This window comes from Diospyros lotus, chromosome 2 (genome assembly GCF_014633365.1).
Source record: "Diospyros lotus cultivar Yz01 chromosome 2, ASM1463336v1, whole genome shotgun sequence".
NCBI lineage: Eukaryota > Viridiplantae > Streptophyta > Magnoliopsida > Ericales > Ebenaceae > Diospyros > Diospyros lotus.
In genome coordinates, this window is record NC_068339.1 from 27,654,538 (window position 1) to 27,679,539 (window position 25,002).

The window sequence follows — 25,002 nt, forward strand, 5'->3', positions numbered from 1 at the left end:
TTGGCCTTCTCCTCCTCCCTTTTATTTATATTTCTCTTTTTTCTCATTTTAATTTTTTATTTTCAACTCAAGATTCAATCCAAGCCTTTGGATCTCATGAGATTAAGATAACCAATCTCCACCCTTCACTACAAGCATAATCCATGTGCTTAATGAACTTTTAATCTCATCTTTTAATCACATAGGATTCAATCTCTACCCTTGAGAAGAAACACAATCCTTGGCCAACGAGAAAATTCCCTTATCCAACAAGATCTCCACTATCCATTTCTTAAAATTAATCTCTCATTATGTTGGCAATCCATGCCAATCTTTAAGAACCACTCATGGCCCTTGGATCAAGCCTTATTCCAAGACCAATTCTCAACTATTAGATTTTTTGAATTTTTAATTTCTCATCATTTATTTAAATGGGACTATTTTCATATACATCACTTTAAAAGACATACTTCACATGATTTTCCATTTAATTTAATAAGATTATTTTCCATCATAATTGCAAAACAACTTTCCAATTTCTTTTCCATTTACCTTATTTACCCTAATGATTACCAGCACTAAGGCTAGAGTGACTCCTTTATAATCCTATTTGATTTACTTTAATCACTCTTTTTTACTCAAAATATCCACCCACAAAATAATTCACACATCTCTTCTCCCAAGAATTTGTCAAGTGTCATTTATACACTTAATTTGGCCATTTCTTATTTCTTTAATATCTCATCTTCTTGAATCAGAACTTGCCAAGTGTCACTATTTGTACTTGGCCCCCAATCCTCAATCTTGGCCATCCAACATTTTTCTATAAATTAATCAAAATTAAATCATTCACATAGGATTTATTTACACATTTTCACCCATAATAATTCTCTTTTAATGGGATAATATCAAAATTACCATATTGCCCATCTAGAGACATCTCAAATTATAAATCATTCACATAACAATCTCTTTTTTTTTTCCTACAATCATTCAGAGGTACCGCCACATGTCTATCTCAGGAAGCACCACGTGTCCTCTGAATCTCCAGAATCTCCATCCCAGATTTGATTTGAACGAGAGAGACCCGGTTAACCGAGATTTTCTCTAACGTCATCTTTCAGAGATTATCTTATCTCTTTGGAGAAAGCTTTATGCCATCTATAAATGGAGGTCAATTTATACATGTATGGGCATCTGACTACTGAGTGACTTTCCATTTCGGGTATCTTCTTCTACTAACTTGAATGTCGGAGTCCTCCCAAAGGATTAAAGCCCCATCCTTGCAGGTAATTGATTCTAGGTAAACCTCAATAATCGGTCCAATATCATCACCTTCCTATGGTACCATGAAGACTAGAAATGGCAGGGGTGAGCTGCAGGTTTCATACTGCATTAAACTTTCAAGAATTTAATTTTGGCCCTTTTGTTGTTATTACACTAGAGCCTAGGAAACTTTTGTTTATCATGCATAGACCGTTCCAACTTATAAAAATGTCAATTTGACCCATCAAAATTTTTTAAATTTCATCCACAAGCCCTTGAGATGTTTGAAGAATATTTATTATGGATATAGACCTTAATAATTAATTACTTTATCACCATGTAATAAATTATTATTCTTATTATTATTTGCTTAATTCTTGACCATGTAATTTCCTTGAATTTTCTATTTAGTTTATTTAATTAAATGCCTTCCACATGTATATATTTATATGCATTGATAGTAATTTAGGAATATTTTGTTTTCTTTTAAGATTTCAACTAATTAAAATTAAATTTCAAAAATTTCGGGTATTACCTTCCTTGTTTGTGTTGTTGCCATCCATCTAGCTTTAATTCTATGAAAATGAAAATGAATGGTGTACTTCAACTTGCTAGCTAGCAAAATAGCATATTGAATGACCAAAAGAGCAGATTATATTAATAATTAATTAAACTCATACAAATAGAGAAAATTAACCATAATAAATTAATTAACAGGCTTTGGAAGGAACACATTGGAGAGGACCGGCATCAGAAGTCAAGAGAGGAACCAGCGATCCTGGAGACACAGGAAACAGCTGTGGGTGCGAGTAGAGAGGAGCGCAGCTCCCCCACCCTGATGGAACAAAGAAGGCTCCGTTCTCAAAAACATCATTTGCAGACCTCCATTTCCACTTCTCCCACCCTTCGTTTGTCTCTCTTTTTGTGACCTATACACACACACACACACACACACATATATATATATATACATATATATATCATCGTCGTCAACCACACAAACAAGTGAAACAACACTACTACTATATTTATATAATCTGCTTGTTTTAGCAACTTAAAAGACACATGAATTCATGAAAAGACTGAATGAAAGTATTAAATAATGAATGAACCTGTTTAGCATAAGCATAGTCGGAGGCCAAGAAGTAGTTTCCTTCACTGAGAATGGTTGGATCGGCGCTGCCACCAATGGCATACATCAGCCATTCATCGTACTTGTTGTTAGCCACATGAGCATACCCATGCCTCACCCTGCACCACACTTACCCCCTAATTAATTAATTAATTAATACACATACCCTTATTATTTAATGTCACAGTCCTGTCTTATTAATTGATTATGCTGCCAATTTAATTAATTAATTAATTAATGGAATTAGATGGGTTTAACCCACCCTTTTTCTTAATTATTTTTCACCTTGGCATCCTCTGAACCAGACCGGGGCCGAAGCGGTTGAGAGCTACTGTGACTTTCATGATCTTGTCTTCAGTGTAGTCATCTCTGTGTCCAAGCAACATCACCTGCACCATCTCCATGCATTTGCATTAATTAATTTAGAGTCTCATCAGACTCAAGGAATAATTACTTCTTTTATCCATATATATATATGACAACCAATTAATGTTGTCCACTAGCATCTCCACACGTGGACAATCGGACATTTCAAGTTTATTAGTACTTTGTTAGGAAAGCCTACTATAAGCCCAAGGGCTATTTATAGCCCACTTGCACCTTAAGGCGTTTTTTTTTTTTTTTTGGTAGTAAGATAGTTGTTAAGGATAGTTATTTAACCTTCGATAACTACCTAGCTAAGCAATTAGGGATTGAGAAATATATGGTTATATATCTCGTATTAATTACATAATCAAAAGCAATACACCTAGACCGAAAGCCTCTTGACTCTAAGCCTCCCACCTTGCCACCTATATATGTGCTATAATTTAAAGTACAAAAAAGATTAAGACTTTATTCGATATTCGTATCTTATAACTATCCATTTTTTCAATTTCTAATTGAAGCATCAACCAATTATCCCAAACAAAGTTCTTATTTGATCAACACTATCCCACAAAGTATATTGCCTCGGACAACTTTTAGTTATAGTTGCAACTGGCATATCAACTATTGACACCCATTACAAAGTGTTGATATAAGTATATATATCAACTTACTATCAAGTCTCACTATGTTAATTATTCAAAATTCCTTGCATCTACCATTAAGAGATTCCATCACAATTGATGATACGACTATTGTCCATAATTATAGGGAATTAATATATTGTAAAATGAGGATGTTATTTGGACACTAAACAAATAACTACAAAATCACCAATAATTATGTCAGTAATTCTTGAACCGTGAGTGTTGTGTCACTAAAAGCAAAGCATTTCCGTCAGTGTTAATACACAATGCATGTTGTGGTGGTGCACTTACTTTGTCATGTTGGGTGAAGTAGTTGTTAGAAACGGTGACCGCAGTGGACGCATGGATGATATCAACCAGCCCATCGCTGCATCGAGCCAGATAGCAGTGGTCAATCCACACATCACTCGACGCAAACACGGAGATCCCGTCGCCGTCCGACCCCAGCCTCTGGCCGACGTGCTCCAGCGAGCTCCGCACCATGGCGGCCTTCGCCGGCTTACAGTCATGAATACTGATCCCGTGAACAATCACATGGCTCACTCCATCAATGGTGATGCAGCCTGCCCCCGTAATCTCAACCTTCGCTCCTCGCCCATCGATGGTCTTGTAGCTGTTGATGATTAGCTCGTTCTCGAGCTCCACAACCATGTCTTTTTCGAAAATGATCCAGAGAGGCTCGTCCTGTATCGCGCCGTACCGGAGAGTTCCGGGGTTGGGCTTCACAGGGTCGTCGGAGGGGTCAGTGACGGCGTATATCTCGCCGGACTTGCCGCCACCCGCCGCGCTGCCGAAGCCCACGGCACAGTCGGCCAAGGCCTTGCGGTTGGAAGCCCAGTTGGGGTCTGATCTCCAGCAAGAGTCTATAACGTTCATGAGCTTCTTTGGTGGGTCATTGCTAAATTTTGGGAGAGAGGTTTTGGGGACGTGACGATTATCATCTTCGTCAAAATCTTGTTCTAGTTTCCGAGCTTGAAAGCTTGAAGCAGAAAGGGGTAGAAGAATCCATGGAAGCAAGAGGAGAAAGATTGGGAAGTTGGCCATGGCTGGCTGGAGGAAACGAGCAATTGAGTTGATTGGAACTGAGAAGAGGCATAAATATAAAATGAAGAGAAGGTGGTGGCCATGTTTTGGCTATACTGCTGCTATCTACTTAGTGGTTTGGCAAGATTTTGGAGCTGCAAATAAACATGCCTGCACGAGCTCATTAGGGTGCAATCAACTTAATTTGGAATCTATCTAGACATGGTCAAGTATATATATATTACATTATATATAGAATATATGATTTTATCTCTTACCATTGGGTGGTAGGCTGAATTTGAGGTCTTCAAGTGTGAGTATTTTGAATCTTAAAAGCACTCCAACCAAGTCTATCATAGTCCTCTAATTGTCATTACTACTTGTATATTTAAGAGATGAATAAACTAATATTAATGTAACAAACTGAAGATTTATAAGTGTCAATCGTGATCGATCTCCTCGACCATCTCTACATAATAAGTTGAAAGTAAAAAAAAAAAAAAAGACTGAACCTAACTTAACTATCATGAAAAATATCCTTTTCAACATTGGATTTGCCCTCTTGGCCAAGCAAAAAAATAAAAAATGATTTTCAACTTTAGTTTGTAAAAATTTTTTAGATAATATTTGTTAATTAAGATATGAAGTAGAAAAGATCATATATGAAAAGCATTCTAGATATTATCATTTCCTACGTATTTATTAAACTTATATGACGTTTTTCGAAAAAAAATCCTCATGTGACTTCTTATATAACTTTTTACAGATAAATTTATCTGTCCCTCATTTCCTGATAATTAAATTTATCTAATATTTTATAAATAAACTTAAATTACCTATATGCCCTTTATAAGATAATTAATGTCATTTAATACATTTTTAAAATTTAAATTTCTCTCTATATTTATATTATCATCTAATACAAATTCATTTCACCCATTTTTAAAATCATTTTATTAAATTTTATATTTTATTATCTATTATGAAAATATATTTTGATAATTTTTAATTATCTAAGTAAAATTATTATAATTTCATCAATCATTATTTCTACTTTTTGAGTCTTTTTAAAATCTATTTTTGAACATAAATTTAAAAAATAAAACACTCATTTTAATTTTAATTTTTTTTAACAATTCACATTAATCATAAAACACTATTTTAATCACAAAATTATTATTAATGTTAACATATAATTTTCAATAAATTTAGTAATAAAGATATTTTGATAAAATAAACCCTTATCTCGATATTTTATCATATGCATTTAACAAATATATAAAAAAATGTATAATTTTTAATAAATTTTAAAAAATTTAACAAACAAATAAAAATCTTAAAATATTTTTCACCCTTATCTTGACAATTTCTTATTTTGATCTGAAAAACATTCAAACCTTATCTTGATGCTCTTTTGTCTTGTTCATTTTAACAAACGTTATCTTAATATAGAACAATAATAAATATGATATCTATTATAGAGTATGCAAGTCATAAATAACTAGAAGTCCAGAATATTCTTGTAACTTACGGGAAAGAATATTCTTGTAACTAATTTTATCCAAGTTTATGAAAGCTCTATCATTAATTATAAATGTTTGTTAGAATATCACACTATTATTAGATGGAAAGAAGCATCATCTGGTTTAGGTTTGCCTGGAATTGGCAAGTTTCTTAATGCATTTGCGTGTAAATTTCTACACAAACAAATATTTATAAAAAAGAGTTGTATTAAAATCTAATGCTAGCTAGAGTTAGGTCTTCCAAAATTAATTTAACCATCGAAGAATATGAAACCTAGATCCTAGACCTTAGGAATTGAAATCCACATTGAGTTCCACCCAACCTAGCTACCGAACTGAACCCAGGCTCTTGAAAACTTAGCATCTTTATGAAAGAAGAATAGAGGACTGCGGTTGAGATAATTTGATTTTGTAACTAAGATGAAAAGCTATAAGCAAAATCCAATATTTAGGAGTTTTAACTTTGTATAAAAATTAAAATTGTAAAACAAATGAATATATCAGCATAATAATAAAATAATACTTATTTATTACTTACCATAGCACATACATTATTAATTTAACATATTAATCATTATTTAAATTCAACACGAGTTCAACAGCAAGTATTAACCACCCTGCTTCATTTTCTTTTTATTAGTCGATACTGAGCGATCGCCTGGGGGAGGGAAGTTGATTCTTGGCTTTTAAAAGAAGTTCCATCAGATAAGAGGATTTCAAGTTTTCTTTTAAGCCATCACTTACCAGCATTATCAACTCACTCCTTTACCCTTAAACCCTGCTTAAACATGAAAGCTTAATTCGCCATAACAATGGCCTGCCTCTGCTTCTTCCAAAAGCCGCATATTACATTTGATAACAAGCATTTAAAGAAGAGGCAAAAAGGCGTTTTCCTTTCTACTTGCATAAAGACTGAATTACACGAGGACTAAATCCAGCCATCCTAAGAGTAGGGATTCAAAGAGCTCAAGCGGGTCAGAAACTTCAACTTCCAACAGCATCTTCTCCAACCTACGTCCCAGACTAGGGGTTAAACTAAGTTGCTCGGTTATAAACTTGTCACGTTATGGTGTCAAAACTCCCCCTCAAATCATTTATGTAATAACTCTGAAGGGCAGTCTGTTTGTTGCCCCAAATCTCTCTTTCTCGGGTTAGATATATATATATATATATATTGTGTTGATGGTCAGCTAATCCGTCGTCAGATACAGAAGATCAGGGGATCGATCAAAATCACGATGATGTATCTAATAATGAAGACGCATCAAAAGGAGCGACCACACCTTCGCTCAGAAGACGCATGGCAGCACCTTGAGAGAACTTCCTCGCAAATAAAAAGCAGGGAACAGAAGTAAGGTTATTGGTGCACCACTCTGTCCGGTACTCCGTCTCATAGTAGATATGCGTGATATCCTGTCATATTGAACAACATTAGTTAGGGCACCACGAAATAGAAGAAGGAGAAGAAGATGCCAATGCCAAACTACACCATGGCTAAACGAAGCAAATAAAGTTATGACTATGACAACTAGTAGATTTTAGTACGATAAGAAGTCCAGTGCATCAAGCCCACACAGCTAGCCAGGACTTCCAAGCTCAGGAAGTAGGATGGTTAAATCTTTCAGCAAAATTATAAAGACACGGGGTTTAAGCAGGTATACAGTATCGCTACAAATATTCATGACTAGTACACCTTACATTTGTTTAACAGACAGTTTAACTATTCTCACAACAGTAAGTTTGTTCCCAATATCACAGGTTCGAGTCACGCAAACAGCCTCCTAGCAAAAAGAGTAAGGGGAAGGCTATATACAAAACCTGTCCATATCTTAACCCTTGTAAAGCGGGAAGCGTCATACACCAAGGATGGATGCCCTTTTTATACCAAACAACTAAGTCAAGTATGAAGCATTTAACTGTGACTGTCATATTAAATCTGTAGCACTTGCTTTCTCATGTAGGCACCCACGTAGTGAGTTGAGGGGCTTTGAAGAAAAGTATAGAAGATGTATATCAAAAGAAATATGATGCACGCCACAACTATTGCAAACGTTACCCCAATTAAGTTCAGTTTGAATCCAGGCATGCCAAATACATGTAATAGTCTGGCAATTAACTTCCTCGCATTTTTGGATACATGGTACTACAGCGTCAAGAAAAGTTCTATGCCATCGTCAGATCTCTATATCCCACAAGTTTTAAGGCATTCACAAGGGCATGGGCATAGGTCTAGATAGCATTTATCATTTATCTGAATGTGCATGAGTCTCAAAATGAAACAATTTAAAGATAGAATGCGAGTAAATTGGAAGGCAGATAAAAAGATAACTATCAGTATGCTGAAGAAGTCATCCATCCTTGACGGGTCCTTAAACAAACAGAAAACAGCGGAGATGCAAAAAGTAATCACCTTTAGTCGTTTGATTTGTTGAGGGCCTGCATCAGCATAGCCAAATGTGAAAGGATGCCAACCTTTTCTTTCCATATTTGTTGCAGATTGATTCCATGAGGTGTAGGTAACTGTTCTTCTTTCAAGTTCCAGTTCAAGATCCCTCATCTAACCAAATAACAAAGTAAAAAGGAAAATCTGATTACCAGTTACAACTACTGGCCCATCTGGAATCCATTACTTGAAAAGAAGCATAAAAAAAAAAAAAGAAGAAAAGAAAAAGAATGATAAGGATAATATGATTTGTCAATAAACAATTGACGAAAAAGGATCATCACTTACAATAGCAGGGTTATAAATGGATGAGGCTATTGGTGAACAGCATCCTGACTAAGTTAGGGTTCATTTAACCCTATAATCATCCCCATCAAAAACAAGGAAGATGATGGGTTCACGAACTGAGCTCAAGCCTCTCGTAACATCTTGTTCGATAGAGTGGACACTGGATATACCCTATGAGCTCATTTAAACTAAATATACACACATCCACAGCTTTGCAGTTTGGTAAGCTTTATGTACGCACTAAGCTAAAAATACATTTGTAAACTCAAAACTATTACTGTATTATATTTTAATCTGGTAATTGGTGTAAACATCCAACTTCCAACATCTTCATTACTCCCATACTAGATAACAGTTAGGAAATTGAACAAAGATCTAGCTCAAATTAACTTCACTTTATCCCCAGAGGAACTGAGCCAGATTAAAGTGTTGAAATGAGTGAAATCATTGTCAGATCAAGCTTGTCTTTAAAACTGAGAGCCAGTAATCTCAACTGCTTGGCTCAACTCAATCATGCTCTATCCTAATGAATTAATAGTTTAAAAAAGAATAACAAAATAGAAAAAATAAGACTAAACAAAAAACTGAACAACCATGAATCTAGCACTTACTGCAAATAACGTCTGAACATAGTGTTCATCTGGGATACAGTTATGCTGCTTCTGAAGTTTCTGCATTCAGTACATAAGGCTATAAGCAGTCTATCAACAAAAAGAAGGGATTGCTTTCTACTAAAACCAGTTGAGACTTTGATATTTTGAGAGAGAGAGAGAGTCATCTGAATAAAATAAGAGGAAAAAGTCATCCATCACCTCTACAGCAATTTGTAGAAAAAAAAATCTGAAGGACAAGAACAAGAACTAAGTGCTAGGGTTCTAACTGAAAGCTTCTAATGTGGAGGATGTGAGACAAACAAGTGCACAGCAAACTACAAGAATAATTGAAAACACCAGTATTTGGGCACCGGACACCCTTCCTGTTCAATTGCAGAAAATATTTATTAGTTCTTTGTTTCTAAGATTTATCTTCATCTAGTTTTGTTTTTGCAGAAAACCTAATGTGTTAATAACTGTTGAATACAAAAAATCATTTCCTTATTTTGAAAATCAAAAAAATGTATTTGATGGTTGTCTTCTACCAAGCACAAAATTGAAAAAAACAAAAAAATATATTCAAAAGATATAAAATTATACCAATGATTCCAAATATAAATTCATAAATAATCTAGTAGCTTACATAACAGAACTCAAAAACAAATTATCAAAGGCATTTATGTTTCCAAATTTGTCTCTACATATTACCATTGCTATTAATATTATAACATTATATAGAAATAATAGCACAATGATGATATTATACTACTATAGAATGCAACGTTGTGCTATTGATAATATAATACTATTATAACCACCCAAGGTGACAACTCCAATCGTGATACACCTTGCACTGAGACTTGAGGTCTCAGGTTTGTGTCTGATGCATAGCAGTTACTGTCAGGACCCTGGGGTGTATAGTAGCTTATAGTAGGGTTGAGTGTAGAGGATTATTCCTCAAGAGGAATAGTTAATTCTATTACGTTGTTAGCAGCAGTTAATTTATTTGTTGTATTTTCTATTAAGCTATTGAAGTAGCTATATAAAGCTACAAGGGCTGTGGTAGATGCATTATTCCAAAATATCAATTGAATCTTCTGATTTCCTCTCTTTCTCGGATCTGTCTCTCTCTCCCTCAGCTTCCCTTCTCCCCCCCCCCCCCCCCCATTCTCTCTGATTCTCCCTCTATACTCACTGTTTCTTCCGCCGTCTCCTGTTTTTCCCTCACTTTACCTAATTCCACCCTAATCCTTCCTAAAATGTGTCTTAATTCTCTATTGAAACCCTAGGCAAGAAGCCTAGGATCCTAACAATTTGATATCAGAGCGAGGTTATCCTCGGCTGAGATTCCTGCATTTTTACACTAAGAATTCAGGCGAATTCAGTTCAGCTAACTTCCAACGGTTCTCAACTGGATTCTGGAAATTTTTAGCAGCTGATTCACGGTGGCTACGGGTGATAACGGCAAATTAGTGAAGCTAATACAGAGGCGACTTTGCAGAGACTGTAACAGAGCAGCTGAGCAGAAATTCTTGTTCGACTTTTGAAAGCGAGCAGGCCAGGCGATTCTGATGGTGATTCCATCAACTCCTAGAGTATTCCAATTGATCAGAATTCACAGACAAGCAAGGCTATCCTTGAAAGCTGATCGCAAGCGAATTTCGAAGAAGCTGCAGCCGAGGTGATCAATTTAGGAGGTGCGATACAGGCAATACCTGCAGAGCTAAACGAATTCCGGCAAGTATAGCAAACTGTTACAGCAGGCGAGTCAGGAGGTGGAATCAGATCTTTTGCCTAGCAGTTCATTTCGATCAGAAATTGAAGGTTTCTTCCTGGTGACTCAATCAATTCTACGAGGCAGATTCATAGCAGCCAACACTCAGCTACTGCAGTGGACTCCGGCGACTTCCCGTGATCGAGACAGGCAGACAGCGAAGCAAGGTCAGGAGATTCTGGCAAACCAGGTGTTTGAGATAGATCAGGTCACAAGAAGCTGAGCGCAGCAATACTCAGCTCAGAATTGAAGCAAAGCAGAGCAGTTGATCAGAAATTCTTGTTTGAATTTTGACAGCAAGGACTAGACTGACTGTAAGAGGCAATGGAAAAAAAGTTTGATAATGCAAATAGTCAAATGCGCGAGGAAATAAGCAGGCTGATACGTGGAGAGGCAGAATTTCATGACAATGTTCACTAGACAAAATCAGGTTAGACTACCTACTTGCTTACTTTCCAGAGAATATTCTAATCTAATTAGTACAAAGAAGCGACCAGATCCTGTGATTGGTGGAAATCCTTACTCAAAGAAATGGATCAGATCCTGTTTCGGTTTGAGCTACATACCTTACTCGTCTATGGATCAGAATTCCAAGAACAGTCCATGAAATCAGAACTCCATTGTCAAATCTCAGAGTTCAACTTAGAGAGATGAAATTGTTCTAACAAAAAAGGATTTTGGAATGTCTAAGAAAAGAATAAAAAGATTGTGGTTAATAAAGCTTTACAGCCTCAGAAGTTCCTTAAAATGAAGCAGTCAAACGAGAAGTCAAGATTGTGGAAAACTAATTCACTGCTTACCTCCAATTTTTAGCAGAAGTATTCTGATTTAGGCAGTATTGACAAGGAGGATGACTGCAATATCAGAGATGATAGTGGCAGTGAAATTCATTCTCCAAAGGAAAATTATAAGGATTGGATTGTTTAAACAGAAGATCCAAAGGAACAACCTGATTCCTTCAAAAAAGAAGTTCCTAAAAAGGATATTCGGAATGATATTATCTGAAGTTAGGATCAAGAGGTGATTGATTCGGTCAATCAATTCCCAAAAATGAAAGAAGATAATAGAGAACTTTCAAAGACAAAGATAATAACATTTCAATCTTTTGAAGTTGAAATTGATTTAGTTTCGAAGTAGAAATCGCTACTTCAAGCTGCAAGAGTTCATCCTCAGCTGAGATATCTTCCAATGTTGTGAAGGTGTGTGGATATTTGATAAGAAAATATGGATACATGATAATTGGAGGACAACCACAAAAAAGAACTGAAGCAAGCTTTACGGTTGGAAACGAGGTTTTACATGAGTTGGACAATTCAATTTCTCAAGGAAGGTTATGGTATATTTTGTGTCAATAAAGCAAAATATTGTTCTAGAGATGCAAGAGAACATGGCTTCAACAAATAAATCTCTAGTGAGATTTCAGCTAAGGGAAATTGCTAAAGTAGCTAAAAGTTTTGCTGTGGAGAACAAAGCTCTGGCTGCTTGCTTTGTTCTTACTCCAGTTAGCCAATTAGGATTTTTGTCTACCATACAGAAGTATGGGTCGATGACTAGAATTGGTGTTGCAGCAACTCCAAGTTTTGATGCTCTCAGACAACTTTTGCCTGAGTATCCGAAGCGAGTCTTCATCTCTCAATAGTCTGTCCGAAATCCATTAATTGCAGCTACGGATGTGTGTCTGACATCTTTACTTGTACTAGATGGTGATGAACTATTAAAGGAAGTCATGGACACGGTTAGTCAATCCTCTGGACTCTAAACAGCCAACATCGAATGAGCTGTGATGGGAAAAATTAGTGTGAACAGCGGTTGGCAGGTTTCAACTGCTAACTATGACAAACAGAGAGTGATTGATTCTGATTTTGTCCCAGTCGATGATTACATGAGAGCTATTGACAACTTATTATGCTTACAGAGGTTTTTCAAGATTTCTCCATCCAAGTTGTGGAAGAGATGGAGAACAAGAGCTAAGATTGGAAAGTTGTAGCGTTCCTAATCTATTTACAACACTGCTATTCAATCTCCCTAAAGAGTTGTCTTGTGAGGTCTTGCATTTCTTGAGGACAAGAAATATTTTAAGGCGGGGGGAAATGTCAGGACCCTATGTCAAGTCTCTCAAATGATACTTGAATTGACAAAGAAATAGAAGGATCAAGAGATAGAGAAAGAGAGTTTTGGAGGGAGAGTTGAAAGAGAATTGAGAGAGAAAGAGAAGTTAGTAGGTAAAGACTTTTCTCATTCACAACATAAACTCCCATCCTCGTACATCTCGCCCTTCCCACTGGTTCACATCATAACCGTGGGGAACAATCAAGCAACTAACTACTGTAAGTGGCTTAGTGGGGTACTGCTATTACAAAAATTTTCAAAATTACCCTTGTCCTCAAGAATTTATAGCAGCCTAGTAGCTTGAGGAAATTGGGTGAGCAACTTAGGTAAGTACTCCCAAGTTGTGTGGTCAGGATCTTTGTGAGACCACCCCACAAGCACTTGAGTCAAGGACACCAAGCCTTGGTAGATTACGTGCTTGTCTAGGATGGCCTGGGGTTCCACAACTCCTTCCACTTCTTCATTCATAGCTAGTAGATCCCGACTAACAGTAGTTGTTGGCTCAATAGACTTCTTCAACAATGAAACATGAAACACTGGGTACATGTTGACCCTTGCTGGCAACCTTAGCTTATCGTCCACTTTACCCACCTTAGACTATGATATAAGGCCCGAAATACTTGAGGCTTACCTTAGAAACTGGTGTGGCTGAGAAAGGCTGTTGTAAGAACCTTTTCACCCTTAAGTAGACCTTGTCACCCACCTTAAAGGATCGGTCACTCCTCCTTTTATCTGAATTTTGCTTCATCCTATTTTGAGTTATAGCCAACTCCCTTAAGCACTTTCAACACTTCTTGTCTCTGTTGTAAATATTGCTCCACAAAAGCCATGGAAGCTATAGTACTAGATAGGGCTGGTAACAGGAGGGGTTTATAACCAAACACTGCTTCAAAAGGGCTCTAATTAATGGCACTGTGATGGTTGGAGTTATACCACTATTGTGCCAATGATAACCACCTATTCCAACTTTTAGGCTTATTAAAGCACATGCACCTTAAGTAAGCCTCCAAGCATTGATTGACCTTTTCAGTTTGCCCATCCATTTGGGGGTGGTAGGCCATTGACATGTGCAGCCCTACCCCTAAATTCTTAAACAGTTTCTGCCAAAACAAACTTGTGAAAATCTTGTCTCTATCAAAGACAATAGATTTAGGCACCCCATGAATCCTTACCACCAAATCCAAGAACATCCTTGCCACCTCCTGAGCTGAGGAAGGATGGGTGAGACTGATGAAGTGTGCAAACTTGGTCGGTCGATCCACCACCACCAATACCACATCCTTTCCTTCTGATTTAGGGAGTCTCTCTATGAAATCCATGGAAATACCTTCCCAAGCCTATTCAGGAATGGCCAAGGGTTGCAAAAGCCCCAAATAAGCCACATGTTCATGCTTACACCTCTGACAAGTAACACAAATTCAACCACTTCCTTCTTTTGTCCTGACCAATAAAATAATTTTCTCACCTTTAGGTATGTTACCCTGATTCCCAAGTAGCCCCCCAATGGGGAATCATGTAGTGTGGTCATGATCCTTTCTTTCAAGGCACTATCATCACCCAACACCAGCCTTCCCTTGAATCTAACCAATCTGTTGGAAAATGTATACCTTGAATTCTCATACAGTTGAACTATAAGTTGTGCTATAAAATCCTTCACCCATGGAGTTTGTTCATAACTCCCTGCCACTTCCTTAACCCATTCAGGTACTAGAGTTAATATTGACTAACACAAACCCCCTCCTTCCTTCCTCAATAAGGCATCAACCACCACATTTTCCTTCACCTTGCGCTATAAAATGGTGTAATTCAATCCCATTACCTTTGAAACCCCCTTCCTATGCAACTAAGTGTGCAATCTCTGTTGTGATAGGAACTGTAAACTCTTATGATCTATCTTAATTATGAAAGGATTCCCCTCTAAATAGTGTCTCCACTCTCAACAGCCCCCAATATAGCTAACAACTTTTTATTGTAAACACTTAGCCCGAGATGCCTTGGGGCCAAGGCTTGACTGATGTAAGCCAAGGGTCTGCCCTCATGCATCAACACAACCCCTATTCCACTTTCACACACATCAATCTCCACAGCAAAAGACTTAGAGAAGTCTGGTAAGGCTAACATTGGGGCTTGTGTCATGGCTTTCTTTAGTGCTAAGAAGGCTGCCTCAGCCTGGGGATTCCACTGGAAGTTGTCCTTCTTGAAGAGTTTTGTCAGTGGTTTACTAATGAGCTCATAATATTGTATAAACTTCCTGTAGTAGCCTGTCAAATCCAGGAACCCCCTTAGCTCTCTCATCGTTTGTGGTCTAGGCCACTCCACCATTGTTGTGACCTTGCTAGGATCAATTTTCACCCCATCCCCAGAAATAATATGGCCCAAGTATTCAACCTCCTCCTCAGGAAAAGTACATTTTGATAGCTTAACATACAATTTTATTAGAATTAAGGACCTCAAAGGTGGTTCTAAGTTGGTTTAGGTGTGTTGTTCATGGTTAAGAGTTGTATATGAGGATGTCATCAAAGAAAACTAAGATAAACTTCCTTAGGTAAGGTTGAAAATTTTGGTTCATTAATGCCTGAAAGGTGGCTGGGGCGTTTGTGAGTCCAAAGGGCATCACAACAAATTCATACAACCCTTGGTGTGTACGGAAGGCTGTCTTGGGGACATTAGATGGTTTCATCTGGATTTGGTGATATCCGGATCTTAGGTCTAGCTTGGAGAAGATTTTGGCCCCAGATAGCTCATTTAATAAATCATCAATGGGGGGTATACGAAACTTGTTCTTGATGGTGTTCGAATTGAGTTGACGGTAGTCAACACAAAACTTTCAAATTCCATCTTTTTTTTAAACAAGTAAAATTGGGGATGCAAATGGGTTTTGGCTAGGCTGGATGATAGAGGTAGATAGCATAATGGATACTTGCTTCTCTATCTCAGCTTTCTGTATAGGGGAATACCAAAAAGCTTGAATGTTTACTGGGGTAGAGTGGGGTTTTAGGTGTATGGAGTGGTCCAAGGCTCTCTATGGTGGTAAGGAATTAGGCTTGACATAAAAGGTCCTTGAATTCATGTAAAAGTATGTATAAGCTATCAGGATGTGGTATCTTAGCGGAGGATTAAAGCATGGCTAGGCAACCATCTATTTGTTGATCCTCCCTTGTCTCCTCTGCTTCCAATCCATTCCATTCTAAAGCTTGAATGGAATAAATTTGAGCGATCTGCCCTCCTTTACTCTGTATCAATCATTGTAACTTCCTTCCCTTGATCAATTTGCATTCTCCTTGCTCCATACTACCCATAAGAGTAAACTTCGTATCCCCCATCTCCATAGTGACTTCTAATTTGTTGAAGTCAAACAATAGGGGACTGATTGTCCTCATCCAATCAACTCCTAACACAATGTCACATCCTCGCAACTCTAAAATCCTCAAATCAACTTGAAATACATGCCCCTGCATTATCCATCTGAATCCCACACACTTGTAATGACTATACATCTTGCTTCCATTGGCCACGGTTACAAACAAGGGAGTGGTGGATGTCATCTTACATCTCAGTTATGTGGCAATAGCTTCATTTAAGAAGCTATGAGTGTTGCCACTATCTATCAACACCATCAACTTCTTCTTACCAACCTGTCCCTGCACCTTGATAATCTTACCTGCTAGCCCCCCTATGAGAGCATGGAAAGAGATCCCACCCCCTTTATGTCCTTGTTCCTCCTCAGTCAAATTCTCTGCCACTTCCCCATTTTCTTCTTCCTCGTATCCTTCAATGTCACCTGCTCTGTCCTCATCCTCCCCTTCCATATTTAGCAGATGCCTCTTACACTGATGTCCAAGACTATACTTGTCACTGCACTTGTAAAACAATCCCATTATCCTCCAACTATTCAATGCATGTTAAACTGACCCCACAAATGAAGATTAAAGCTTGGTGTTATTGTCATAGTCAACCATGCAAAATTAATCCAAGATTTGCTCAAACTAGCTAGGCCCATTTACTTATCCAAGATAAGTCACTTTTGTGGTGTGCACCCAGCCGTGCATCTGTGCACAAACATAAGCTTCTAGCAATTAGGTCAAAGGCAAGGTTTTGAAGTTAATTTTGGGCCAAGAACATAAGATCGGAGAAACCAGGTTTTTAAACAGAATATAGTAGTCAAAAAAGCAACCAGGAACCACCTTCTTGGCTCCGCTAGATCCAGACCAAACTTGCACCCATCTCACCTAATTTGTATTCAGCACTTTCATACCATTTATGTTTAAACGTCAACGCAAAAATTACAATGAAAACTTCCTAGTATGGCTCCACAATATATTGGGTAAATTACACCTAGTTCACTTGAGGTTTGGCAAAAAGGTAGAGAGTACCTATGTGTTTCTAGAAATGACAGAGACCTCCCTTGACTTTATTAAACTTACTTCACTTTCCCTTGCCATTACTTTACCGCCATCAAAATTCTTAAAATGACAAAGATGCCTACAAATTTCTCTCCCCCCCTCTCTCTCTCTCTCCTCTCTATCTCACCTATGTGTTTCTATAAATGACAGAGAACTCCCTTGACTTTATTAAACTTGCTCCACTTTCCCTTGCCATTACTTTACCGCCATCAAAATTCTTAAAATGACCAAGATGCCAACAAATTTCTCTCCCCCCCCCCCCCCCTCCCTCTCTCTCTCTCTCTCTCTCTCTCTCTCTCTCTCTCACCTTCAAACCCAAGGATGGTTGGGTTCCAATCTAGAAGCTGGTCAGGTTCGACGGGAACCTAGCTGGGTCGATTCTAACACTTGCAAGAAAAAGAGAAATAGAGAGACAGATAGAGAGAAGTGGGTTCGGAACTCATCCATGGCAGATTGCCCTCTTCAAAAATGGACAATGGTGGCAACAGCAGCTGCGGCTAGGTTCCTCTCTCTCTCTCTCTCTCTCTCTCTCTCTCTCTCAAAGATAGGAAGCAGCACCCCATCACCATTGATGGGGACCTTCCAAGAACCCCATCGATTGCAATGAGTTCTGCAGTGAACGGGTTGTGATAGGGTTCTGGTTTAAAAAGAGAAGGGGGGCAGTGTATAAAAAGCATGCTTTAAGAACAAAGTGCAGCATGCTTTGGGCTTTGTTTGTGTGAAGTTCAGCCACTTTAGCTGAGTGCAATTAAAGTGCACTTCAATAGGCCTGGTTTTTTTTTTTTATTAGACAGTATGAATGATTGGGTTTGTTTGAATTTTGGAAATGATGCGGCTGCGTGAATAAAAACCTTACCAAAAAATAGCTGTTTTAACATATGGTAAAATCATATTTACATTTAAAAAAAAAAAAAAGACTCAGCTATATTTAACCAGTAAAAAATATTGATGGAAACATGTAATTAGACATAAATTACAAATTGCTAATATATTATTGATTGTTGTAAATTAGCAATTGATGATTGATTCTTGATTGCTGTAAATTAGGGTTAATTGTTTGTGGATTGCTATAAATTAGGGGTTGATTGATTAGGGATAGGTGTAACTTAGGGATGATTTTTTTCTTTATGCATCTTTTATGATTGTGAACTTGTAATTTTTTTTAATGATTGTTTTTTTAATAGTTTATATTTTTTATGCTTACAAAAGTTTACTCTTTTATTTCATTTATGTGGCCTTCACTTCGCTTAAGCATACGCTTCGCTTTTCACTTAAGCTCCACAGCCCTCATGTGCTTAAGTGCACTTAGTGTTTTTGAACACACTGGGGAAGGAGGGGGGGGGGGGGGGGGGATTGTAAGATGATTTTTTTACTAACGACAAGGAGGTCTCATTCATTTTCAGAAAAACAAGTACTTCCCATTTAGCCAAACCTCAAGGTTGTCAAGTGTAATTTACTCAAATATATTTTATTCGTAAGAGGATAAGTATGTCTGGAGAAATCACAAAGTAGAAAACAGAAATCACTTACAACATTCTGCTTCCCCTTGCTTGCATCTATCGGTGGGCGTCTCTGCAAAGTCAAACAATTACTTAATTTACTAATATAGCCCACAAAAATTAGCAAGCATGATTATGCATCATGGTAAAAAATTGTGGAATTACACCTATAGGTGGGGCACCTGAGGTTGGAGAATAGTTCATCATTTGTTGTTAGTGAAGAGTCTAAAATTGCAAAAACAGGAGGGTTATACTTGACAGTTTATATAACACAATTCTTTGTATAAAAATCTAGATTAAGTTAACTTTTAGACTTTTGATAAAAGATTGTTTGTGACAACTTCTATATAGGTCAAAGTTAAAACCACCTTCCATTAAACTTATCAAAAACAACACAGGGAATGCCTTATTAATGGCTTAGATAGTCACATCCAAAACACCTCTTAAAATTAAAAAAAAAAAAACAAAAAGAAAATATGTCACATTCAAAAGGTTCCCCTTGATACAGTAATGTAGATGCAAACATGAATTACGTTACTTGTCACTTCATCTGGGTTCCTATGGTTTACGTATATACTCACTTCATGAAAAGGGCTAAGACAAGAACCAAACCCTCACTCATGTACCTTGCAGAACTTCTTGAAGACAGAAATGATCATCTCATCATCCACAACAACTTCTGCATGGCTCCGAACTAAGGAAATCCACTGAAAGTACAGAATCAATTTCAAATGAGGGAATAATAAATATATAGAATATATCCTCAAAAGTCATAATGTCTACCTTCAGTCACAATAACTAGGATGCTGACATGGTAATGACCAAATGCATTAACAAGATTGCTCACTACTCTTGATTGCATAAAAAATTAAATTGATCCTCTAACCTAAGAATTGTGACATTGCCTTTTGCTAAGATTAGCTTTTGTTTTAAGAACAACAGAATAAGATGGGATTCTGATAGGAAATTTGATTTAAAATGATTTTTTATTTATTTAAATTTTGATTTAGATTTTAAATTTCCAGCTTTTACTTTTAGTATGTTTCTATGGATGCTTCTAATTTGAAAATTTTTTTCCCTTTTTAGTTAAAATTTAACCTGCAAAATAGTCATTAGTGAGGTAATCAAGGTAGGTGGTTGATTTGAATTCAATTGATAGTAATTTCTTCCCTTTGCCAAAGACTCTCTCTCAGGTATCCCATTGCCTCCCTACTTCTTCATCTTCTTCTTCTTCCCCATATTTCTTTCTCCCCTCCCTGATTTTCTTCTATGCTCCCTCAATTTTCTGCAATATTTCTGTTGTCCCGCATCACATTCTCATATACTTATGGTCTATGAACTTGAAGCTATAAAAGGCTTCAGCAGACTAATACGTTAGTCAAGCAACTTCAACATGTAAGGGTTGATTAGTGAAATCAATTAGCTTTTGAGGAATAGCATTATTCCAATGGCAGTGGAGACCCCACCCTTGCCTTAGGTCATAGATTCAACTACCCTCCTCTAGGGATGTAAATGGGTCCCCAACTAACGCCCTTAAAATCCCCCCAATTAAAATATGTATGAAAATTGATAACTGGGGGATACAGGCAGAAGGCTTATTTGAACATTTATTAAAACAAGTACATAAATGGGGTTAATTATGAAGCCCATTTACATCCCTACTCCCTTTTCTAGGGGCTTTGTGGCCATCTTTTTCCTACTATGGTATACCTAATTTTAAGAATAGTCCTAAAATAATTTAACAAGTAATTGAATAATAGTTATAATGGAAAACAAACCTAAATATTCAGGATGTTTTCTCAACCATACCAAAACACTGCACATATATTCCTGTATCTATATTGTACTATGCTTGCTTACACCCAATACAGTGCATTCTTGCAAAATTTTAGTGATGAGTTTAAATCAAAGCTGTAATGCATAACCTGGGATCCTTTTCTCCACTTGTTCTTTGGTATAACAGGTGACATCTTCAGGTTGTAACGACCTTCCTTTTTGTCAAGAAAACTACAACACAAAAAGGCTAACAAAATAGGTAAGACTGCTAATGTACTGCATAATCTATGAAAATATTAGCTCTCCAACTCAATAAACAACCTACCTGTCAACAAAACTCCTTGGAGAAGCCATCAAATAGCTGTATATAAAGCTGAAGTTGTACAAAGGAACACAACTGCACAATATTAAGGAGAAACAATAAGGAGAATGAATGGATTATGACTGAGAAAAAGTACGTGTCAGCAATTAGCATACAATTTGACTAAAATATAGCGTCGATGTGTTAGGAGGCACAAGCCACAGGAATGTGACTGCTTGATTGGAGAACGCACATTTGGAAAGCTGATTTTGCTTGAAATTCTCAAGTAATATTTTAGAAATAAATTGTTCACATAAAAGAATGAAATGAAGCAAAATTCTTACAGAAAGTATAAATAAAAGAAATTTACAGCCTATATTTCAAAGCAAGAGATCAAACAAAGAAGATTAAAGAAAAGCAAACACACATCACTTTGCATCCTGATTATAATTTGTATCTGGTAACTAAACATGCAGAACTATGAAATGGTTTCAAAACCTGCAATAATTGTCATTGCTTAAGCCACAATAATTTTCATTGCTTAAGCCATGTTTAGAAGCAAGTACTTCCCTTTCTCTAAGGTTTTTACAGTGGATTTTATAGGGTTTAATCCTTATATTAGCTTATATAATTGGAAGTAGCAAATGGAAGCTAAAGAAGCTTAAGATCAATAAATAGTAAGGGCCAAAAGCATATTATTGCCCCTAAAGTTTTGCCTTATTTTTTTTGTGGAACCACCCTTAACTTTTTCGTAGTCCCAAATGTGCTCCTGAACTTGGACCAAAAGTACATTTATGCCCCCTGAACTTATGTGTTTTTTTCTTGTGGAACCCAAAACTTTTCGTGGTTCCAAATGTGCCTTTGAACTACATAAAATCACTTATTTAAATACTTGGTCAGTAAGTGACACACATGTAGCTGACGTGACAATTTTCTAGTCTCCTCAATTGCCTCTCTCTCTCTCTCTCTCTCTCCCCAACATCCCCTCTCTCTCTAGTGTCTCCTCAGCTCCCTCTCTCTCTCTCCGATAGCATCTCCTCAGCTTCCTCTCTCTCTTCAACATCTCCTCAACTCCCTCTCTCTCTCTCTCTCTGACTGCGTCTCATCTCTCTTCGACATCTCCTGCGTCTCTTTCGACTGCGTTTCCTTCAATTATGTCTCCTACAAAAAATGTTACCCTTATACTGGCCCTATCTTCAATCCCCCCAAAGGGTAAAGTGATCATCGACTCAGGCACGTCAATGACCGTCTAACCCAACTAGCCTACATAGCTCAACTGGAAGAGACGTAGGAGACACAGCTGGAGAGAGAGGAGCTGAGGAGATGTCAAAAAACTACCACATCAATGCGCGTGCGTATCACTTGCTAGCTAGGTATTTAAATGATTCAGGGGCACATTTGGAACCACAAAAAGTTCAAGGGCATAAATATGTTTTCAGTCTAAGTTCAGGGGCACATTCGAAACCACAAAAAGTTTAAGAGTTTCACAAGAAACAAACGCAAAAGTTCAAGAACATAAATATGCTTTTGGCCAATAGTAAGAAACAACATATTCATGCATTCAATTATTTTATGTTAGTATGTGTAACTTCTTCCTAGATAATGGTATAAAAGCTTGATACGTTGTTGTTTTTAATGTGTAACTTTTCCCTAGTTACAAAAGAAAAATATAGCGATAGATAAAGATGATTGGCACACTAGAATCCATATAACCAACACCACCCAATGGAAATAGAGCATGATATGTTGTTCTCTGGGTCAATTTTTCCCTAAAAAAGTTGCGGTGGATTATTTTACATTCATTGTCCTCATACTTGTTTTTACCTCTCCCATCTTTGTCATTTATTGGGGTGCATTTCCCCAAATAAAAGACTATCAAAAACACTCTGAGAAAGCATAACCAAATTATCCAATCATCCAAAACATTGCAAACTAAGAATCACAAAGCTCAAAAGTGTCATGTGTATGAAAAAACATATGTGGAATTCAGTTCAAACAATACATTCAAATGGCATGCATCTTAAAGTTATCCAACAATTGATGCTATTCACTGCAATTAACAAGGCAAAGTATTCACCAAAACGAAAACACATATTAACCATATTGCAATTAAACACTGAACAAATTCAGTTGTTCAAAGTGATTACAGCATATTAACCTATCTGACAACAGAACAAATCTCTGATTTGCGGGATCCTCAAGGGCTGCTCCTAGTAATAACCTCTCAGCTTCAATCATAGTCGCCTCTCCCCATCCCACCTACAACAGCACCATCTAAATCAATTTTACTAGAACAGAGACGTCAGCGGCTTAATCTTAGTACAGACAATAATTCAAAGCGAAGAACGGGCAAAAAGAAATTCGAAACTACAAGGTATTAAAATTTTACGACCAGGATTGACAAAGAAAATATAGTAATTACAAACTTGGTTGAGCTGATACTAGCGCGAGTAATAATTTCATTCACGTAAGCTCATCATTTACAAGAGAATATAGACCATAAAAGCAAAAATGGGCCTTTTTTGTCCTCTTTTCTCAGTATCAGCAACCAAAGATTTGATTTCACTGATTTATCTTCTTCAATTGCCATATATTGAAACTTTTAATTACCTTAATGCTACTAGTTAACTGCCGATTATAGAAGAAGACGGACCTCGTCGTCGATTCATCAAACACAAAACCAGGCTCCGAATGAACATATATCGAGAAATTCGCCACATCAGCACTCTGCAAACTCCAAACACCGCAAAAGGAAAACTCACTAGAACTTTCTGCAAATTTTTCCTACTCAAGAACTTTCAGCAAAATCCCGATAAATGAATGTGAAACGAGACCTCGAAGAAGCTCCCCCAGAGAAAATCAAGCGGCAGGTTCCGGCGAGCGAGGAACAGGAACGCAACCTTCGGCGTCCCATGGAACTCAAGATTAGACACTCGAGAAGACAGAGGCGGCTGAGAGTAACGCTGGATTCGGAGAAGAGCCAGCACGCAGAGAGAGACAGAGAGGACGATCAGGATCTTCCAGCCCAACCAGAACACGTAATGCACGGAGAACGGCGGCTGAAACGCCTTCTTCGTCATCGTCCCCGCCCAATCCTCGCTCCGTCCTGCAATTCAAAACTACAAGAGCCTACTTCAGCATCAGATCATCTACAAATTCACAAGCAAAATAATATGAATTCAGAGAGAGAGAGAGAGAGAGAGTACATTACATTGAAGAAGCGATTTCCGAAATTGATCAGCGAGAAGGAAAAGGAGCATTTAGAAGAAATGGAGAGAGAGAGAGAGAGAGAGAGAGAGAGAGAGAGGAATTTCCAGAGAACCGAGTTGGAGACGAAATTTTGAAAGGCGGTGGAAGCAACCCGATGTCGCACGGCATGGTTTAGGGCCCCCCACACAGATTTTACGTGATTAACGGTCAGTGGACCGGGCCTGGCAATGTTAGGGAAGTTCTAGCCCATCATGGACTTGGCATCCAATATTGAATGGGCCTAGAAGGTTCTATGAGCGTGCCAGGTGCTCTTCCATTAAATTTATAAGTCATGTGCCAGATATTGGTTGGGTGTACTCTTCTCTTCACACATATCTGTGTCTTATTTATAATGTCGGTATTCGTCAGGTAATGTATGTAGCATTTTATTTGTATTCTCATTGGATAATAGGTATCTATCCTATGCTTCTATTCATTAAATTTAAATAAAAAAAATTATATTCATTTTTTATTTAAAACTCTTAGAATTGTTATTGAATGAATGTTGATATTTTATTTAGTTATGATGTTAGTTTCTAAACTCTCTCCCGAAAAGATCTTTTTGGAAGGCTCCAGCAATGAGAGGTGAGACACATTTCTAGAATATGATTAGAATTTTCTGAAAAGCCCT

At 37.2% G+C, this 25,002-nt stretch overlaps 2 protein-coding genes across 8 annotated transcripts; both read right to left on the reverse strand.

The window, feature by feature from the left end:
- Positions 1-1,882: 1,882 nt before the first annotated feature.
- On the reverse strand, positions 1,883-5,292 carry LOC127795363 (putative pectate lyase 2). Of its 2 annotated transcripts, none has more exons than XM_052326990.1 (4): positions 3,682-5,292; positions 2,663-2,775; positions 2,358-2,496; positions 1,883-2,174 (listed from the first exon to the last, which is right to left on the reverse strand). In XM_052326990.1, the coding sequence occupies exons 1-4, from the start codon at positions 4,432-4,434 to the stop codon at positions 1,956-1,958; spliced, it is 1,224 nt and encodes a 407-aa protein (XP_052182950.1). In that variant the 5' UTR covers positions 4,435-5,292; the 3' UTR covers positions 1,883-1,955. The 2 variants fall into 2 exon arrangements, with proteins under 2 accessions (XP_052182950.1, XP_052182951.1); XM_052326991.1 differs by having other exon boundaries at positions 2,663-2,766; positions 3,682-5,287.
- A 1,426-nt stretch (positions 5,293-6,718) lies between these two features.
- Positions 6,719-24,482, reverse strand: LOC127795503 (glycosyltransferase BC10). Of its 6 annotated transcripts, none has more exons than XM_052327227.1 (11): positions 24,334-24,482; positions 23,957-24,228; positions 23,733-23,849; positions 23,281-23,381; positions 21,147-21,218; positions 20,971-21,052; positions 19,672-19,752; positions 19,077-19,118; positions 9,279-9,338; positions 8,347-8,493; positions 6,719-7,349 (listed from the first exon to the last, which is right to left on the reverse strand). In XM_052327227.1, exons 2-11 carry the CDS (start codon positions 24,200-24,202, stop codon positions 7,170-7,172), a joined length of 1,128 nt encoding a protein of 375 aa, XP_052183187.1. In that variant the 5' UTR covers positions 24,203-24,228; positions 24,334-24,482; the 3' UTR covers positions 6,719-7,169. The 6 variants fall into 6 exon arrangements, with proteins under 6 accessions (XP_052183187.1, XP_052183186.1, XP_052183189.1 ...); XM_052327226.1 differs by having other exon boundaries at positions 23,957-24,241; XM_052327229.1 differs by having other exon boundaries at positions 23,957-24,241; positions 24,329-24,469.
- Positions 24,483-25,002: the final 520 nt, after the last annotated feature.

Bases quoted from the DNA above. Each gene is read 5' to 3' on its own strand.
- LOC127795363 (XM_052326990.1), bottom strand. From the start codon at position 4,434: ATGGCCAACTTCCCAATCTTTCTCCTCTTGCTTCCATGGATTCTTCTA. The intron at 2,776-3,681 runs GTAAGTGCACCA...AAATGCATGGAG, and splicing joins ACTTCACCCAACATGACAAA to ATGGTGCAGGTGATGTTGCT. The intron at 2,175-2,357 runs GTTCATTCATTA...GTGTGTGTATAG, and splicing joins ACTATGCTTATGCTAAACAG to GTCACAAAAAGAGAGACAAA.
- LOC127795503 (XM_052327227.1), bottom strand. From the start codon at position 24,202: ATGACGAAGAAGGCGTTTCAGCCGCCGTTCTCCGTGCATTACGTGTTC. The intron at 23,382-23,732 runs GTAATTAAAAGT...GTGCTGTTGTAG, and splicing joins AGTTAACTAGTAGCATTAAG to GTGGGATGGGGAGAGGCGAC. The intron at 21,053-21,146 runs GTAGGTTGTTTA...TTTGTGTTGTAG, and splicing joins CCAAGGAGTTTTGTTGACAG to TTTTCTTGACAAAAAGGAAG.